Source organism: Oenanthe melanoleuca, chromosome 1A (genome assembly GCF_029582105.1).
Source record: "Oenanthe melanoleuca isolate GR-GAL-2019-014 chromosome 1A, OMel1.0, whole genome shotgun sequence".
In the NCBI taxonomy this organism is placed as follows: Eukaryota; Metazoa; Chordata; class Aves; order Passeriformes; family Muscicapidae; genus Oenanthe; species Oenanthe melanoleuca.
In genome coordinates, this window is record NC_079334.1 from 20,277,590 (window position 1) to 20,298,812 (window position 21,223).

The 21,223-nt window shown below is 40.1% G+C and overlaps 1 protein-coding gene across 2 annotated transcripts in view; it reads right to left on the reverse strand.

Annotated features, from left to right (window-relative positions):
• LARGE1 (LARGE xylosyl- and glucuronyltransferase 1) overlaps nt 1–21,223 on the reverse strand; it is a 263,862-nt gene that overhangs the window by 100,894 nt on the left and 141,745 nt on the right. For both annotated transcript variants that reach the window (XM_056515824.1, XM_056515817.1), the window contains one exon: nt 2,924–3,095. In XM_056515824.1, the coding sequence (XP_056371799.1) occupies nt 2,924–3,095 (172 nt within the window). The remainder of the gene's footprint in view (nt 1–2,923; nt 3,096–21,223) is intronic.

Here is a 21,223-nt window from a genome sequence, read left to right on the forward strand (position 1 = left end):
CTGGCCCCAAAGCTGAGCCCTGGGAGACACACTGGTGACTGGCTGCCAAATGTAGCTCCATTCACCACCACCTCTGGGCCCAACCATCCAGCAAGTTTTATACCAGAGAACACATCTAAGCCATGGGAAGCCAGCTACTGTGAGAATGCTGTGGGAAACCATGTCAAAGGCTTTACTCAAGTTTAGGTAGACAACATCCACAGCCTTTCCCTTGTCCACAAAGGAGAGTCACCTTTGTCACAGAAGGTTAAGCAGGACCTGCCTTTCACAAACCCAGGCTAACAGAGCCTGATGATGTCCTGAACATACAGCATGACAGCACCCAAGGTGACCTGTTCCATGACCTTCCCCTGCCCCAAGGTCAGGCCTATAACTCCCCAGATGCTCCTTCCAGCCCTTCCTGTAAATGGGCATCACATTTACTAACATCCAGTCTGCTGAGACCTCCCTGGTTAGCCAGATCTGCTGGCAGATTCAGCCAGGCACTGCCCCTGGCTGGCTCTCTTACCAGCTGGGTCAGGAAATTATCTTCCACACACTCCAGGAACTTCCTGAACTGTTTCCTCTCCCCTGTGCTGTACTTCCAGCAGACCTCTGCTAAGAAAGTTCAGCTTAGCTCTCTGGTAAATTCAAGCACAAGAACAAGGATTAGCAACTGTGAGACTTCTCAGCTGCTTATAGAATATTTCTTGTGCCTCCTCATCCTAGTTGAGTGGCCTATTACAGACTCTCACTATGGATTTGCTTTGTTGGCTTTCCCTCTGATTCTTACCCATAAACACACAACTCCTATGTCACCATCATCAAGGTCATCTTTGCTAATGGAACTGCAGCCTACGACAGGCTGGAGAACAAGCCTGTGCTTGGACACTTCCCCTCTCCTCTGCAGCATTTGGGATCCAAAGTCCTCTCCCACCTCAGATCAGCACCTGGGGCTATGACATTGTCTCATCTATTTTTTCTTTATGCACAACAACCTGGGAGATGAGCACATGTAGACACTGACCAATTTATTGCCAGGATTAAAAATTGCAGAGAAGCAGGTGGTCAGCTGGAATTAAAAGGACACACAGGACAACTTACAAAATCATGCATTTGGGAGTTGTGCTATGTATGTTATGAGGGCAGTAGCACAGGAATTATCTCCATGTGTAAGTTAGAGCTTGTCACAGCTCTGATCAGATGAACACTCTTGCCTAGCTCTATGGAGACCAGTTTACAGACACGCTTTACTTCCATTAATTATTCTTCTCCATATTTCCATATTTTCTGCTTGTATTTTCTTTCAGTCTTACATCTGCCTCTGCTCCATGTTCCTCTTTTTACAAGCAGTCTTTATGTTCAGTTTCATTCCCCCAGTAAAAAAGCAAGAGATCTTCATTGAAATTAGGACAGAAATTATAAGCAAGGAGACAATCCCCCTTATTGTCTCAATTCAGATTTTGCTCTCTTTGACCATGCAGTCCTCTATGCCCAAGTTCTGTTTATCCACATTTTTTCTCCTGCTATGACATGTAATTACACCATGTTCAGTCAAATATCACTATTAATGGGACAGCTGCACACAGTGAGACAGTACAATAATATAGCATTACTTCCAATGCATACATTTATGCTACTTATGGTTGTCAAGGTATATGTTTACATGAAACTCAAGGCTCAGTGGAGGGAAAGGCTTGGTGAAGAGGTCTGAACAATACCTGAGAAGGAGGAAAAATTTTGTAATCCTTAATGAAGAAGACTTGTGTATAATTAAATTATGCAAAAAGGTGACTGCTTCTGGCTTGCTGAAAAGTGTATCAATAGAAGGGAATAGAAACAAATGCATGAAGAAGCAAACACTAGAACCCAGTCCCTGAAATAGAGCTGAAGATAGTAGGTCCTGCCCTGGAGCTGGGTACTGGGAAAAGCAGGCCCTGTGGAATTCAGCAGGGGATAAGTACAGTAAATGTGCTCTTTCCTGGCTCCCTCCTAATGGAGTGGTGTATTTTGGCTTCTCTAAATAAATACTCCCATTTGCTTAGGCTGACTTTGCTTGAGATGATTTTGAGAGAGCTGATGAAACACATCAAGGCTACACTTCTGTAGGGCTGTAAATCTTTAAACCAGGATGCTGGAATGCCTCTGCACTTACCAGCACTGCAATACATATGCTGAGGGCAAGAAGAGAACAATAGGGTATATCTGACTCTGAACAGCTGGCAACACTGGAACCTGAGAGAATTTAATGGTTTTAGCAGTGTGCTAGCCAGAAAGTGCTCTGCGTTGTTACACAGTAATGGGGAACTTTTTTCTAATCATCTCCTTACAGAGTTACTCTGACAGTCTCCTTTCTCAGACTATGAAATGCATTTTCAAGGAGCTGTGAGAAATGGAAATAGGTAGGGAAAAAATATTTTAGGAGCTTCGAATCCAGACCCTTTATCAGCTCATTAAGAGGCAACTTATTTCTATTCACATGTGTAATTCTGCTCCCTTCTTTTTCCCCCCTGGTTCAAGAATAATCCCAGCTTCATTCATTCTCAGTGGTTACATGGAACACTTCTACTGAAAGTAATAATTAAGTTTTATTAACAAAAACATAATAACACCCAAGTTCTTCCAAGAGGTATTGAAGGGAACATAACTACAGCATGCTCATAATTCTTTATCATCTACTATATTGTCAGGCTCTCACCTGCCCCAAATAATTAGACCAATACAACAAACTACATAGATAATCGGTGTTGTCAATTATTCTATACAGAACACCACTGAGAAAAGAGCTCACAAGGAGAACAATTATATTCAAACACCAAAAACTGAAAGAGTGGAAACATTTAACAAACAAACCTCAGCTCACCCTTTCACCCCCACTATTGCTTGCCTCATCATTCCCCCCCCCACACTTAAATAAGGACAGTAAAAAAAATCATTAAAATACCTTTGAACTTGTGAAAGACGGCCCATAGCTCAGCAATGTCAGTGGCAAATGTAATGTCTGTGTCGAGGACAATGACTCGCTCAAGATTGGAAGGTAGAGTCTTAGTCAGAACCAACTTCATCAGCCCGTAAATCCCAGAGTAGTGTTTGTTGGGGATCCAAGACACTTCAGACTTGACAGGAAATGGGAAGTAGGAAAGAGGAAGAAAAAATAATCTTCATTAGAAAGAGGAATTTTTCCTGACACTAGTTTCTTGTCATAGTGGAAGATCTCTGAGGTGGAAAGTCATCTAGAAGCCTGGTTTTAAATTTGCTTCAGAAGATCTGAAATACATTACAGCTTCTGGAAGCTTGGGGAAAAAAGGTTCTTTGAGGCAACCTCTTCACTAAATATAAATAAAATTGCTTGAGCCTTTCTGGTCTAGTAGAATTCATTCTGAGACATCCATGTGCCCTATAAAACTGAAATACACTTTTAGTCTAAAACTTCAGGTGTATTGTATATTACTTTCATTTTCAACCAAAAAAAAAAATGTTGTCATCCTCAAAATTTTCTCTGATGCAGAATATTATCCTTATATTTTTAATATATTTGGTGGTCAGAATTTCAAAAGCCCACTCAGTTGAAATAATAGGACAGAATATTGCAAAATAAATTTGTTTCTTACAAACTCAAATTTTCCTTAAGCCTTATATCTTCAACTTAAAACTACTGAGGTCCCACAGACATGCTCAAAAGTAGAGAAAGTTACAGAAAATTGTCAGCCACATTTTTTGCTTTTATGTATTGAATGTAGCAAACTCAAATATTTTCATTACTTTGGTAAAAGCTAAAAAAAAAAAAAACATTTGTACAGCTTCTAAAATAAAAGTTGGGAGACTAAATTCTGTATTGCATTGTACTACTGGCACCAGGACGTTCCTGTGTTTAGTTTTCTTTCTGTGAGACTCAAGTTCTCAAATATCAAAAGTTGCTGCTTAAAGTGGATATTAGAAGTTTTTGAGAAATTCCTATTTCCCTGTCTGAAACTCCTCTTGTTTGTTTTAAGGGGCATGCCCTACAATTCCCAGATTTTAAGTTTTCCCTTGAGCCGTGCTCTCAATAACTTCATTTAGTATTTTGTTTGCAAAAAGTTGAGTAAGACAGATTTCAGGATTTGTCCTGGCAAGTTACACTTTGGAAAAAGTAGGCAGAAACTCTGTGTATTCATAAAACTGAGGATATTTATTCTGTTGTTTAGCTATCTCTTATCTATTCATTGCCATTGTAAATTTTATTATATGAAACAACATTTGCACAAAAAACTCATTTTCTCCAAAGTCATTAGGGAAAACCTCCTGTAAGGGAGTAAGTTCCTACATTTGGAAGTTGGAAGCATGGTTGAAGAAAGGCTAATAATAGGTGCTTAGAGCACATTTCTTTTTGAACATAATGAAACAAGGCCTCTGATGATGTAAGCTGACCTCCTCTATTCCCTTTAAAATGGCACACAACTTTTCTCTGTATTCTCAGGATTCCTGTACCAGGGCAGAGCACTCTTCCACTGCAAAGTTCATTAAAAAGACAGAGAGAAGTAGAATGAACCTTTGAGGAGAAAGACAAGAATTTCAGGGGAAAGGCAGGAATAGCAGATTCTCATAAAATCAAAACAGAAAGTGAAAACTGAAGTGTGAATTTTTTTGACTGGTTTATTGAAAACTCAATGCTCCCCAGAAACATCTTTTGTGTGCAACAATTTCAAATTCACACCCTCACAACTCTATTTATTTGTGATCTTTGCTTTCCCACGTGGTGGCTTTAGGAATGGACCAGCACATGCTGCATCTACCTTACACAAAGCAGTATCTGCTTTATTTCTGCAAACCATATTGTTGTGAATCTGCCACTTGGTGTCCTTGTGCTAGATCAGTCCTACCTGACATGTTAAAAGTGTTAGACATTTTACAGACTTGAGCTTGCTTTTACCCATTGCTATGTTATTAATTTTGGATGGCATGTCCTTCATTTTATTAGCTGAAATATTTCTCCAGAAATACACCCAGTGTGCTTATGCAAGTAAGTTTAATAAGGTAGGGGATCATATGTTGCATGAATAGCCTGACACAAGTAGGGAAGGTAAAAGGTGTCTGGAAAAGTAAATCACCTTCAAAGTGCAGTCATTTACTTTGCTCTCAGGATTCTCATTTCTAACACCACTGCCATGTATCACTGCAGGGAAGAAACCTTGTCTGGCAGTCCCTTCTGATCTGGCACACAGAAGCCAAAAGCCTGCCATCCTAAAGCCTGATGTCTGAAGGCATCACTTTTAAAAGTGAAAGGGGCAGCCCCTGTTCCAAATGGTCCATCAGAGCTGGCTAGTACGTGCTGGATTTGAGGATATGTTGAAGCCTGAACTCTCAATCAGTTCAATTTATCCACAGTTTCCTCTCCCATGATGCAGAGTTGACTAAGACACAAACAGAGATCCTAATAAGCCCCCAGCATAATTTCTTCATGGCTTTGCTATTCATGAATAATGTAATAGTTCCAAAACTGTGGTAAGGAAAACTCCTTATACTACACAAGAGCACTGTGAAGGCTCACTCTGGGTACTACACAATCTTACTAGAAGAAATACAGAGGCACAGCATCAGAATAAGTGCTTAGTCCTTGTTCTAGTTTTGGACAGGACCTGGAGGTTATTCTGTATGACCTCAAATCATTGCTAGGGGCAGGGGGAAGAGGAGATTCTCTCTCTTCTGAGAAGAAGGGTATAGTCTCTGATCGAAAAACCATTTTTCTAACTATGATCTAAAAACTTTCTGTAAGTTCTAATACAATTTTGTTTGTCTAGGATAGTTAAAATGGCCCAAATATGGCATGTCTGTGAATCATCTGCTAACAAGCTACATCAGAGCTGGCTTCAGAGAACAAATATTCCTAGAAGATACATCAGTAACATTAAAAAAAAAATTAGTAAAAGAGACTGAAACAAAACAGTGTGACAGACTTTGCCATTTATATAATTCCCAGTTCTCAGAAATAGCACACCTTGGATCTCTAGCTCTCAAGATCTGTGTTTTTGTTCATGAGAGAAGAGTAAAGAAAAGCATTTAGCTGGTGCTGACATTGATTTTTTTAAGTGAAGTGAAATAGTATTTGCTCACTGAAGGTCTTTCATCAGAACCATTTTTATTCCTTCCATAACTAAAGCCTGAAAACAAACTAAATTACCTAAATTATTTGAATTTAAAAATCACAAGCCCATGAGTCTGCATGCAGCATGTAACTGATCACCTGGTAAACACCAGAGAGGTGGGAACAACAATCTCTATGTTCAGGTGTACCTCACCAGCAAATTGTCTTCCCTAGCTGTGCTGAATCTCTGGGAAAAGCTGACCAAATCACAGTTGCTGTACACAGCCTGACTCAGCTCTCTCTCAGTTGCTACCAGTTTATAAATGCACATTACAGTGAGTAAAAGGAGTGTTTGTAAGAGAGAGGTCTGATATAGACATGAAGTTTAAAATCAAGCTTCCGGTTTCCTTGACTGAGAGAGGGGGAAATGGTGGCTCATTCTCTGCTTGTGAATGAATTGTTTAGTGACTACATTAACAAGTACTTAGGGTATTTTTGTTTTTTAAAACACTTGAGGAGTCTGGCTGCCCACACCTTACAGTCACAAAGAGCAACTCTTGTACCAAGTCCTCACAAATATATCCAGCCAGACTTTAACTCTTATACTGTACTGCTTTTGAGAACTGCATGATTTTTTAATATGTTCTTTCTCCCCACAAACAGATGATGGGGAAACTTGCCCAGGCTTGCCAGGTGAATACTGACAGTTCCACCTGAGCCTCTTTGAAAGGGATGGAGGCTTGGACTTGTAGACTCAACATAAAACAAGTCTGGAAAAGAGTACCAGCCTGAACAGAAAACAGTGACCAACACAGAAGGACAAAAAACTTTGGAGGGCCTGTGCTGTGTCAGATCAATCATCCACTGAGCTCAGCAGCTGGCATCATATAGTAGATGGTGGCTGGTGCCTACTGAAGAATATAAACCCAGGGAAATTCTACCAATACTGCCCCCATATAGATTCCCATCCTGCAGCGAGTTGCACCAAATTTTGGAGCTACTGGTGGTATTCTTGTTGACTAATAACTTTTGGTGGATTTTTCATCTGGGAATTAGGTCGAATTAGGAGACAGTTCCATATCTGGTAAAAGTCCAACTCATTATATTCCATTATTATTAAATTTCTATTTAAACCTCATGCTCTTAAAGGCTATCAGTCTCACATACCAAGACACTTTGCAAACATGACTTTGCTGCCCTCATCCTTCTCTTTTACACATTACTAAAATCATGATAAACACAGCAGTGAGATGAAGCACAAGAAAAGAGATGATGTATTTGCTTTCTTACCTTAGTGCTTGTTTACATATACATAGACTGAAGAATCAGAACAGTAGGAAGCACAAAAGCAGAGGAAAGCTAAATTAAGGCTATATGAGACTGTAGGACTGTACATGTTTCTCTCATTGTTTGCCATCTTATCTGAAGACTGGAGGTTGACAGAAAGCCTAATAGCCTGATTACCACATGCTTCTTGAATTGGAAGGTGATATATAATAGTACCATTAAAAAACAGCTCTTAAAAGTTATAGCTAGCAACTGCATAAACTTAAGATTGCATTTCCTTTCTATAAATAAAAGTTTCCCTTTTAAAAGCATTTCCCCTGCTAATGACTTCTGATTATCTCCCTACCAGAAGAAAGTAAGTTCTATCCTGACTTTTCCTGATACACAGGTTGTTTTCCATACAGCATCACAAAATCACAGAATGAGCTTGGAAGAGACCTCTGAGAATCATTTGGTCCAACCTCCCCCTGGCAAGCACAGGCACCCAGAGCCAGTGGCACAGAACCATGTCCAGGGCTTTTGACTATGCCCAAGGATGGGGACTCCACAATCTCACTGGGCACCCTGTGCCAGTGCTTGGTCACCCTTACAGTAAAACAATATTTCCTGATGCCCAGAGGGCTCCTCCTATTCTGTCACTGGGCACCTCTGAAAAGAGTCTGGCTCTTTTTCCACTCTCCCTCCAAGTATTTATGTCCAATGATAAGATCCCCCTCCAAGCCTTCTCTTCTCTGGCTGAACAGTCCCAGCTTTCTCACCTTTCCCTGCATGTGAGCAGCTCAACCCCTTCACCACCTTAGTGGCCCTTGGATTCTCCATTATTTTCATGTCTCTCTTGTACTGAGGTGCCCAGAACACAGTCTGGACCCAGCCCTCCAGGCATGGCCTCACCAGTGCTGAGCACAGGGAAGGGTCACACCCCCCGATCTGCTGCCAATGTTTCTAATGCAGTCATTGCTGCAAGGGCAAACTCCTGGCTCATGTTCTACGTGGTGTCCACCAGGATCCCCAGATCCTTTTCTGCCAAGCTGCTTTCTAGCTGGACAGCCCTTAGTATGTCCTGGTACATGGGGTAGCTTCCATGTACAAGATTTTGCACTTCTTGTTGAACTTCATGAGGTTCCTGTCAAGACCTCCTTCAAATAGTTTTTTTTTCCATTTACTATATGGAATTCCTCACTGTTCCACAGAATATATAGGACCACAGAACCCTCTGAGCTACAAAAAGTGCTCCTTGTTCAGTGTGGAAAGATGGAATTTTGGCTGATAAAGTGTTTTCCCTGGCAGCATGTCCTTAAACACTTTACCCTGGAAAAATGCAACCTTCAATACCATAGTGATTTTGTCACTGTATTCACTGCATCTTCCTAGGTATGCTTGGGAGAAAAAAAAAAAAATCAATCAAAATAATCCAGAGCTATGACATAGTATCCCCTTCCCCACTCCAAATCAAAGACACCCTTGCTGCTCTGCTGACTCCACAAAAGCACCACGATGGTCAGTGCCTTGCAGGAGATGATGGCACCAGGCTGAGAATCAGCAGCCCTGGAGGCACAAGGTGCCACTTGCATGCCTCCTACCCCACCTCTGAGGTGGGCTCATAAATGGGATCAAACAGAACCCAACTCCATCACCATCCACACAAAATAGAAGAACTAAGAAAACAAAATAGGCAGAGGGAAGTAGAAAATGCAGTCTGTAGATTTTGCCTCCCCAGAGCCTTCATGCCAGGTTTCAACATTAAAAATACCTAGCATTCAGAAGAGACTGATTAAAATAAAGAGAACTGTGAATCAGGTTTTGTAATAAATGAATCAATGGAAACATGGATATCCAGTACTATTCAGCATCCACCTGCTCTTAACCAACTTCAACACAGGCACTATCTTCCTTGGAAACTGCATCAGTCACATGATAAACTAAGTTCAAAATCTTAAAAAAAGGTGGATAGAGTAAAACTTCCAGGCCACAGCAAAATCAAAGAGTGTTTTAAATCTTTAAATTTTAAAGTTGTAGCTGAATTGCATGTGACACTGATCTGAAAACCAGTGCAATCTACATGGTGAAAGAACTGTAAAGGGAGGGATCTCTGTGAAGGAAAACCAGCCAAAGTCTTTTGTAGCTTCTGGCTCCAGGCAGCCCTTACAAATGTCCCAGGCATGGGAAACAACCCTGAAATTCTGATGTGTGAATCAGATAATAATATAAATTGTTATTTGTTCAGATCAGAAAAATAACTTTCTAGACATAGCTGACAACTTGTTTTCACAACTTTTTCATTACTTGCTTAGTGCTTTGCTGCTACTATGAACACTACAAGTAGCAAGATACTGGTTTTTTAAATCATGTGGCTTTCATTTAAGACAAAACTAACAGAACTGGGGCTTTTTTCATGTCACTTCTAAACTGGAGGAAAATACTGCCACTCTTTAATGATGATCGAATTTTGTGCATTTCAACATAAAATATAAAAAGAGGGGATAAACGAACAATATTGATCTGCTGGCGCAGGACAAGAAGTTTTCTTGATGCACATTTTTTCTCATCACTGTTTTTCACACAGGGAGAACTTCATCCTGATGTGAATGTATGCCATACCTCTTCCCACATTCCTGAAACTTGAGTCACAATTCCAGCAGCACTAGTGCTGCTCAGGATTAGCTCCAGAATAATCCTTCCCATTTTACACTGACTATACCTCACAATATCTAAGCTCTTTGCAGGGACATGTGACTGATCATCCTCTTTCCTCACTCTCATGCTTCCAGAAGAGCAGTATCAACACCATATTGCAGAGACTGGGTTAACTGAATCATTGAAGGAGACAAACAAGTTAGCATTAAAATAGGAGTAAACATTCATGCCTGTCTATAGCACATTTTTTTTACAGATAACCATAATAATAATAATAATAAAAGAAACAACCTAGATTGAGAAATTCAAAGTCATCAAAGATCCTGAGAGGAAGAAGATTACTGTCATCACCAATAGTTTTCTCAGAAGGAATGCAGAAAGGAATCTCACTGCATCTCACCTTCAGAAAATCACTGCCTTTGCTCCATCCTTGTCAGGCATCCAGCAAACATTAAGAGAAGAGCCTTATTTAAACAAAAACACTCTTCTATTAATGTTTGCTGGATAACTTGTACCTTCCACATTGAATTTAGTTTTTTCCTGGGTGATTCACAGCTTTTGATTATACTGATATTCCCCACCATAACAAGTCTTTACTATTTATATGAATGGTTGTCAAGGAAACCAAAAATCCAGCAAAGCTGGGTAACTTTTCTAGGTTTAGAATTTTTGGTTTCTGAGTATGTTAAGAAATAACAATAACTTGGTCTAAGAAACAATTGTAAGGAGAAAGGAATTTATACATCTCTGCTAAAATAATTTTTCTGTTTCTGTTGGCCTTTGTGGCCATTCTTGTTCATCACAGAAGCAATGCTGACTTTAATAGGATTCTGTCTCATCTTCAGTTTAAGAAAGAGAGGATTTCTTCCACAAATGTGTGCAACAAGTCTGGATACAAATAACAGTGAGCAAAAAGGTTGAGATAGAAATGGATGATTATTTGAACCTCTGGGTCCTGGATAATGTAGAGCAAAAGCAGAAACCACAGAGCAAGCCACAACTGGAAAGAAGATTAGATATTAAAAAGGCAGAACAAACAAAACTCCAAAATCAGCATCAGCATTCAGCAAAGGAAAATAACTGCAAATTAATTCTCATCTCTGTAGCAAAGTCCATAACACAGTTTGACTGATGTTGAGGACATTTTTTTGTTGGTTTTTTTTTTTTTAATTTTCTTTCCAAATCTCTCACCAATACACACATCACACAAAGGGCAGATAAGTGGGAAAAAGCTGATTTAAAGATGCTTCTTCAAAACAACTTCCTTAACAACAAAATTAACTGAGGGTGCCAAGAGCTTATCCATGCTTTATATGGATGCAAATGCAGACAAAAAGTAAAACTGATGTGGTTCTTTTATTTTCTTTTTATCTTTTTTTTTTTTTTTTTTTTTTTTTTTTTTTTTTTTTTTTTTTTTTTTTGTCTCTGGCAGTTAGGTAACAAGACATTCAGCCAATACAGTTTCTCCAGAAAATAAAGGATCAAAAGATAATTCACCTACTGGGATTTTTAAGGACTGTTTCCCTCCCTTAGCTGGCTTTTCTCCTACTTTTTTAGCCCCATCAAACCCAAATGGCCAGTTTCTAATTGAATTCTTTTCCTTACTCTCATTTGAGACTTTCTAACTTTCTTCACTCTTGCTTGCCATCTCCAAAATGCCCTCTTTGTTTTCCTCTCTTCACTTGTGAGACTGCAGAATGGAAAAGTCTGGCCAGTCTCAGTTAGTGCTTTTTCTTGTTCCTTTGAGGCCTCTGGCATCAACCCCAGCTGTTTTCAGTGCAGCAGTCAAGGGTGGAGGACCTAAAAGGGTCTAAGCATCCTGAGAGAGATCAGTGAGAACCAGTCAAACACCAACCCCACAGTCCCACCTCTGCAGAAGAGGCAAAAGTACAAATCTTCTCTAGAAGATAAAACCTTTTTATTTCTTTCTTCCTGTCAGTGAGTGAGTGAAAAGAGACAAACAAGCTGAAGCAGATAAAATGGCAGGAAGCCAGAGCTTTCTGCTAAAAGCTGACTGACAGGTAGGTCTGGCTAGAATTTACCAAGTGGTGAAAACTCATGGCTGCCCTTCTCGCTTCATCTGTATGGAAAGATAAGAAAGATCAATTGCCCGCTTTAATTGCTAGTGAACTCAATCAACAAGCTCTTTGTGCTAATTCATCAGGGAAGATACAAATCCATGAAAATATTATCACTGTCAGCTTTTTCACTTTAGTAACTATGCAAGTACGTTCTCATTAGCTGCAGCCATTCCATGCTCTAGCACATTTCCATGCAGCTCTTGGGGTTCAAAGCCCAGAGGCACGCAACCTGCATTCTGCATGATGTCAGGATAACAAACAGGTGTCATCAAGATGCACTGTCCAGAATAAAAAGCAACAGTATATCCTGCATAAACACACGTTTTGTTGGACAGACAACAGCTGGAACTCAGTGACAAAAATTTGTCTGAAGTGGGATTCTTTCCTGTCTTGGGTTGCAATAGAGGATGTGGCCAGAAATGTGTATTCTATCACCATCTGTTCAGACCAGGTGGGGCAGTGATTCCTTATCTCTGTGGCACATACTATCTGCTAATGGGCCATCTTTAAGACAAAATGGGGCAATCATCTTTATCTTTTCCACAACCCATCCTCCCTCCAGGAAGATATCATCTGCTAATGGCCCATTCAGTCCCACTGTATGACTGATAAAATTACATCATCCCATGGGAGATGCTCCAGCCAGGGGGAGGAGCCAAGCCTTTCCTGCCTAGATAAAAACTGAGATTTTGAACACCAAGAAAGCCTTTTTCCACTGGGTTCCAGAGGAAAGCTGGACCTTTCTACATCATCCCTGGACCTTCAGAGGAAAACTGCACCTTCTACAGGAGCACTGCTTCAGCTGAACCACATCTGCCAGGAGGACTGCAGCCACCATTCAATGGGACTGCTACCAACACCCTGACTGACAGGGTGTCAGGCTGTATTCTTACTCTGTCAGTGGTTTGGGATTGTTCTTTGTAATACTGTATTTCTATTTTAATTTTCCTAGTAACGAACAGTTATTCATAATTACCTTATCTTTGCCCTGAGAGCTACCAACTGTAGGACTGCAGATTGACCTGAAAAGTGATAACTCCACTAACAGAAAAAAAGTTTCTCAATTTAGAAGTTCAAATGCTCTCATATCAAGTTGACCCAAAAAGAGGCGATGTCAATGGCATTTCATTAGCAATGTTATCACAGATTCTGCTGTTTAAAGAAAGTATTAAAATCAGTCTGGACACCCTCACCTGGTTTCAGAAGACTTATGAGAAGAGTGACTTCAGTGTGTGCTTGTGCTGTGCCAGGCACACAGCATGACTTCGTCATTTTCAGTGCTGTGAAAATGTGTCACACAAAGGTGTGCCCAGACAAGGTGAACATCACTTTTCTCCACAAGAATGACTATTTCACCCCCAGTCCTCCAGAATACTTAGTGCCTACACTGTCTGCTGAATTGCTCCATGGGAAGTAGCTCACATCTGATCTATTGCTCAACACTTCCCTGATTCTCAGCTGTTTCTTAGAAATAAGCCAATACCACATACTTTACAAATGAGGAAATCTAACAATTTCAGCTTCCTGGTTGTGAATCAAGAATATTCTTGGAAACCTTCAAGCCTCCCATCTTTTTCAGCTTATCAATTAGACATGGAAATGCATATACTTCAGTTCTCTGTAAATCTAGAAGCAATGGTCACTAACCATTTTGATAAAATGCTCACATCAATACTGATCCTCACCAGGAATGCCTTCAACAGTCACTGCTGTTCTCCTGGGAGTAATCAAATGCCCTTGGACAGGGAGGTGTCCATGTGAGCAAGTGAAAAGCCATTAAGATATAAGACCATCTAACTCTAGACATTATGTGTCTTCCCAGCTTTTTACCTCCAGGTGCCAAAGAAGGAAATTGTGCTGGAGCACAGGATGACCATTCACTCTCCCAGTAAGTACAGGGGATATACAGCCTATACCCTCATGCAGATCAAAGTGTCCAAATAACTTCTGTACATCAAAGGTTAGGACAGAAAAATTCTCTCATTTCTCATAGGTGGATGAAAATGTTCTGGGAAAGCAATTGTTGCAATGGGGATGCACAGAACAAGCGACAGCTGCCCAAGTTAGTTTGGGACATTGTGTCTTTTTTAGGGTTTCCCAGAGCATGCTTTTTAATTTTTTTCAAACTGAAGAATTTTTGGAAAATCCTATATGCAGTTATTCATCTTTTTCTTGTTCTTTGCTAAAATTGCCTTGCCCGGAGGTGCAGCACATGTTGCTGCAATGAGCAATGTTTAAGAAGCTGAATGCCAAACAAAAATCCTTGCTGATGAAATGTCAGAGTCAGCCACTATGATACAAATGTGGGTGATGCTAAATGGAAGAGAGTTGGCTCCTTAGTCCTCACTCCACATATGTTACAAAGAGCAGCTATCCTGTCTTCCTGGTGGACATAGGACAGAATAACTGTATTGCTTTTCCCTAGAATTAAGAAAAAGATGGAGCTACAGAGAGGTCCACAGCAATTAGAACTAAATTATAAACTAACAAAGAGCTCCAATGTTTTTTCAAAGCACCAGCAACAGTAGAAAAGTTCAAGGAGTTTTCTCTGGCTTTCTTCTGGAATAACAGTAGAAGCACTGCACAGTGTAACACAGAAGGCAGACTGGGACCCTTTAAAGAGGTCCAGGAAATACTGCATCTTCTTGCATCACACTGGGCTTCATCTCAGTATACCAAACTCTAACAGTTCTAAAATCTCAAATTAACTGATTGTATTTGTAAATCTGAAGAGAAACGACATAAAAATCCTCAAGAAACTATTCCATGTTTGGTATCTTGCCTTCCTCCACAGAATCAGAGGTGATGTTACTCATGCAAACTACAGGTCACTAAGCAGATGAGAACTGCTAAGTCAGAAAGGCACTGAGTCCCATTATCATGACCAATTTCTGACCAGCCTCAGTGATTCCATGGCACTTCTTTCTGACCACCTGTTTGGAATATGTAGAAATGTAAGACCCAGTCTGATTTTATGTAAAATTACTTTCTTCATATTGTAGGTCTGAATAATACTGAAAAATACATCCAAATAACAGTCTCTAATGTTGCATGGTTCTCTTATTCTTTGGTGTGTTTTTTTTGTTTTTGTGTAGAAGAGGGACTGGGAGGACAGAGGAAGTACTGCTTGGGCTACTCAGGATAGATTCTGACCTCTTCACAAAGGTTCCACTGTGCTGGGGAGTTTGAATTGCTATCTGTTTCTTGGTGGATACTAATTTCCTCCCAAACAGTCTGAAGGAAAATATCTTGGCTTACAAAACCTGGTCTGTTAATTTCCAGTCGTCTGTACTGAAAACCATGGAAAAAAGACCCTGTTCTTAACATGGTAACCCTGTGTCACAGCCACAAGCTATTTTATCACCTGAGACTTCAGGTCTCTAGTATTCAATGTAACCATTTGCAAATACACAAAATCTCAATTATAAAGGGGAAATTTGAGTCTAAAACTAAGCCATACAGGCTATAAAAATCTGTAAAATGTTGTGATTATAGACTTTGTTTTCCTAAATCTTGAATTTGCATATTTTTAAAAAATGAAGAGAAGGGGAAAGGGCAGGAAGAAACAGCAGTCTATGCCTACTATTTCACTGATGTGTGCAGTAGGTCAGTTTACAGAAAGACAAAAGGCTGCTGAAATGCAGGAGCACATCAAGCCCCCCATAACACGTGACAGTTTTAGATCAAAACCTCAGTGCTGCAGAAACACTTTAACTGAATACTTACTGCTGTGTAAATGAATGTAAACATAAACAGATGCTGGGTTTCTCATTCTATATTGCATTAATAGCAATTAGATCTTGCATATGAAGTGGAAAAGAAATGAAGGAAAGTAGTGCACTTCTGCTTTATAACTTTTGTGTGTTTGCCTCTGAGGCACACAGTGAGCTACTTAAAAGATAAACAACTCTATGCTGCCCTTAACAATATATAATATGCATGCAGTAAAATGCAAATACAGTCAAATCCTTACAATCCATGATAGTTTAGGAGTCAGTCACTATTACTGTAGGTAGATTGTTAGGGGTGGCTGCAACATCCAGTGGAATATCTTGACTAGGAAGATGGTGTAAGGTAGAGAATGCTGACTGGTTTTATTGTTCAAGGCGTTATCAACATTGCTGTTGTTGTCACCCTCTTAAATTGATGTGAAAAACACCAAGCTAATGATCTGTTCATCAAATACACTCTCACATCCTCTTTACTGCCCATCAGAATCCCTCTCTCCCTTGCTCAGCTGGTGGTAGCTGCCATTCTGTTAGAAGTATTTGTTTGATCATGGTTCCAAAACTGGTATATGGCAGTATTACAATACATACAGCCCAATCACCACTATCATTCATTGGAAGAGCTTCTGCTGGAATCTGAAGATTTCATGGCATTTGAGTTGCTTTTGGTGCAATTTGCTGCCAAGACACTCACATACTGAGTGTACTTTTAAACAGCTAACATTATTGGGATTTTGACTTACAATAATTTTTGCATGGGCAATGTAATGTGCCAGACAGGACATTTGCTTGCTGTCTGGATGGTAAAGCGAGTCTCCATAGCAAGGGTTCTTACAGGGTCATCCTAGCTGGATTGGGTGAGACTCCCTAAAACATGTTTCCATACAATTTTTGTAACCCATGGTCCTACCTGGCCACTGCATGACATGTATACTGTGTCACTATAGACCACCTTAACCTATGTACAAAACATTTCCCAACTATCTTAAGTAGGTACAAAAGACTGTCCTACATGATCATTTCTACACATGCAGAAACTGCTCCTATTGATTTTCTTACTCTTGTACAATTGATTAACTTTGCAGCAGGAACTGTCTGTGAATATCTGGGACAGCCAGATTCTTTGCCCAGGATGTTAATCGACATGCTCAAGCATACAAATTGGTCTAGGCACAGCAGGGTCTGCCTGGGAAATCTCAAGAACTGTCTGAAATTCCCACCAGGATCACTCCTGTAACAAGCAGTCAAATACTTATTGTGCTGGAAGTTCCATCAATCACCTGGTTCCAACTTGGGCTGCTGTCTCAAACCAAACTTTATCTCATCTGTGCACACAACAAGCCTGGGAGCTCCTGGATCACTGTGGGAATTTAAGTGCACTGGGGGTGCACACAGGCATAGCCCTGAGAGCCAGCTACACTACAATCATAATTAAAGAATTAAACTTTATTTTTCTGATTAAATCTCATAGCCCTTGCTCATTAGCTCATCTGGCTAGAGTATGGTGCTAATAACACCAAGGTCATGGGTTCAATCTCTCTATGGACCTTCACTCAGGAGCTGGACTCGATGATCCTTGTGGGCCTCTTCTAACTCAGAGTATTTTGTGATGCCTGTCCAAATGATGTCAGTACCTGACCTAGAGAACTGTATTCAAAGTTCAGATGAAAGTGGATGAGAAGTAACTCATCTCATACTGCAGTAAATGCCCAAAGATAGGTGATCTTTATGCCATGCATTATCTGAACTTGCTTGTGCTGGATCAGACCACTGATTTTGACTGAGTGTGCAGACGTTAACATTTCTGATATGAAATCATCTAATGCAGCAGTGGTACTCAGATTTGTGGTTTATTGTTTCTGAGAACAGTAAAAGCTGGAATATTGTCCATATATATAGCAAAGAATTGAGCTTTTCATATTTCCCTTTCAGATCACATGTTCATCTACTACAAAAACCTATTCACCATCCCTTCAAGTTCATAAATCAATTGCAGCACATGTGGACTTAACTATGTAAAGGAGGTGGCTTTTCTGCTCTATCAGTGATGAAGAGACTGTGTATCTGGGCCATTTACTCACAGCAGAGCAGGCAACTGCTCATTCTACATTCTGCCTTCTTCAGTTCACCTGATGTTGTCATCAGTGTGTCAGGCAACATCTGGGAAAACAAACTCATCTCATCTGTATTCCACCCATCACATACAGCACTGCCTTATCAGCTGTTCCTTCTGCTCTGGGACAGTGCAGATCACAATGGATTTAATGCCTGTATTTTCCTGTGAGGGAACTGACATGAGATTCCATGTTTAACAATGAAGTGTAGAAGCCAAGTGCCCAAGCTGCACACCTTCAATAGTTTGCTCTGGAGTTTCTTCACGTAAGACTGAACTGAAAAACCCACAATACCCTGCAGCCTGACATTGGCAAATCTCAGCTGCAATAGATGAATGCTTCACAGGCATTTTCTTTCTTTTATTTAATGCTCAAAAAGACAATTTTCAGTTTGCAGTTATTTTGTGGGATGCATTGTTGTAATAGATACATCTACCACATTAGACCAAAGCTGATTAACACAACTAAAGTGATCACATAAAATGAATTTACACTGCCAACTAACTTTCCAGTTTGCAGTCACAGCCATATGTGTCCACATAAATTTGGAAGAGTTATGTGTGGGCCATACTGAGTAGAGCAAGAATGAAGCATGTAGCTGTAGAATAGTTCAATTACTGGCACCATTACGAGCAGCCCACACTTCAAGGATGCTTATTGCTGATTACTAACTGCACGTATCAAGTTTAGTTAATGGGAGAAAGTTCACAATCCGAACAGCTTGCAAATTGAGGGAGAGCTTTTAAGCACTCATCTATCTCCCTTGAGGTTATTGGCAAGACAGTGAGGAGACAGAGCAAGTTATGTTGGGGAAGGTTACAAGCATCTTAGCAGAACTGGCTGTTAAAATCTTCAAACTAAGTGGTTTGAAGAAATACATCCAGCAAGCCGCCATCTCGACTGTGTCTGACCCTTTTCCTGGAAATGCTCTTGTTTCAGCTCAGCTCCACAGTAAAGTCTCCTCCTCTTCTATACCATCCTCTATCATGTGCCCCAAGCAAAGATACACTTTTCCCTGGCCATTCTTTCCTGTGCTTCATCCCTCTTCCAAGCAAACTGCTGGTAGTTTGACAGCACCTCCTTCTAGGGAGAGAATGAACCTAGGCTCTTTGTGGTGCAACAGGAATGTGAACAGTTGTGTCACGTTGCAAAAGGAAAAGTAAGTATTCTCTAAATTTTAAAAGGAACATCTGCCATGCCTAATTCACAGAAGCAAAATAGGTATGTTGGTTTGCTGGCCCTAGAAATTCTGATATAATCCGTGGTACCTTGTCTTCACTTTCTTGCAGTGTCCAGTTTTCCCCTAAAACCTGAGAGAAAACAATAGCCACAGCCAAGATTAATTTTTCTATTCCTTTCTTCAGAACAATGGTTGCTCTAAGCTAAACAGCATGTATTTTAAGAGCTGCAGGATATGTTAAGAAACACTGCCAAATACCAAATATTTTAGTCTCCAAATTCTGCCTTTTAAAAAATGAATATGCTACTGGAAACTGTTGCCTGAATTCTAAATAGCTACCTGAAAACAAAAAAGCACACATACTATTTATGGAGGATCTAATCTTATGTGCTCCCTTCCACTGTTTGAGCAGGAACAGGAGCAGAAGCAGGACTTCTCCCAGGACTGAAGGGCTTAATCTAACATGCCAGCTCCTGCTGCATTAGAAGGAAGAGACTGGAAGCTTATACATATCCAATGGGAAAAAAACAAACATGAAATAAAATGTTTTCTGTAGCAGCTAAAATGTGCTCCAAAACAACTGAACACTGGTGAATGAAAGCTAAGCAGAAAGTTCTCATGCTATTACTCAGTTTAAACCCTTTTAAAAGTCAGAAATTGGTATTGATTACAGGTTTAAAAAAGAACTATGGAGAGTCATTTAAACTGAAACATAGTATATACTGTAACAGTGAATCCATAGATCACTTCAGAGAAAGACAGGCTTTCTAGTAAACATCCAGCATCAGCTGTATGTTTTCTTAACACCAGGCAGCATAATACAGCTCCCAAGAGTGCAGGTGAAATACATGAACCCAAACCAATCATTAAATCCTCTCTAGGGGCTACATAAGAAACAAATGAGATGAGCTCCTACAGCTGTCTGTAAACAGCTCCTCTGTCATCTTTGCTAAAACCTGCAGAATGATCTGGATATGAGCCAGCATCATTCCTGGGTTTTTAAAACTCTGTTTGTATTTATAACTCTTTGCTCTCCTTTGGCAGTGTCTGTCACATTCCCCTATGCTAAGTACTATATACTGTGTTTTTTTGGCCACTGAAATCAGGGAAATTGCTTGGTATGGAGAATGATGAGCTCTGAACAAGAGAGGCAAACCTGGAAAGACCCGTTTATGACCTGAAAAGACCTATTTATGCATCAATACCTGCATCCAGCTAGAAAGTGTGGTCCTCAACCTAAAGCCTATGGGTTACATGCAAAATACTCTAGTGTTGATTTGGGTCACCTGCCACATAAAAAATTCAGACTGAATGAAGAGGGAGGGACAAAACAATTTAGCTCTGTAGCCTCATATCTGCTCAGTGCTTTGCCTCTAAATCAGAAATTTGGGGATCACTGAAGTAAGCTCTCTTGGTTATTATTTACTTAACTAGATTGGACCATACCCAAATGACCAGAAGGAAAACACTAAGAGGTCTGTCTTCCGCAGCTGAGAGGCTAATTAAAAACCCTACAATTTGCAGAAAAGCACATGTAACATAGACACGTACAAGATTTGTAAGAACAAACCTCCTCCTTGCTATGAAGCTATAAAGAGCAGAAGGAAGCTCTCCAGCTAATTAGGTTAATACCAGCTTATGGCTTCATGTAGAAGAACCAATGAAAAATAAAAACAGAAACAAAGTATTTTTCTCAAGAATCCAATTTTCCCTTTTCCATCTCTTTCTAAAGCTTTTTGTACTCAGTATTTCACAACGTGGTGTGCTCTGACTTTCCTCTTAGTAAGTACAGCAATTTGCTAAATTTTGGTTTTTTTCCTTGTTTCAGGGTGCTGCTCAGAACAGTCTGGTAAGTCATACAAATTACTGCCACCAACTTCAAATGCTGAAATCTGAATACTTCATTCTAGCTCCATAGGTAAAAAACATACAGCTCAAATTCGGTGCTGTGCCTCCATGTTCTGATTTAAACTTTTTAACTATGAAAAGGTAATTATTTTGAGTAAGCGATTTTTGCCCCCTGTTGATTGAACTCTTTTCATATTCATTCCTTTTGGAAGGGCATTCAGACAAAAAAGGTAGCTATTGTACTAATGCTACCTCATCACAGTGTGTGTACTTAGGGTTTCACACATCTGTGCTTGAGGAATGCAGGGCAG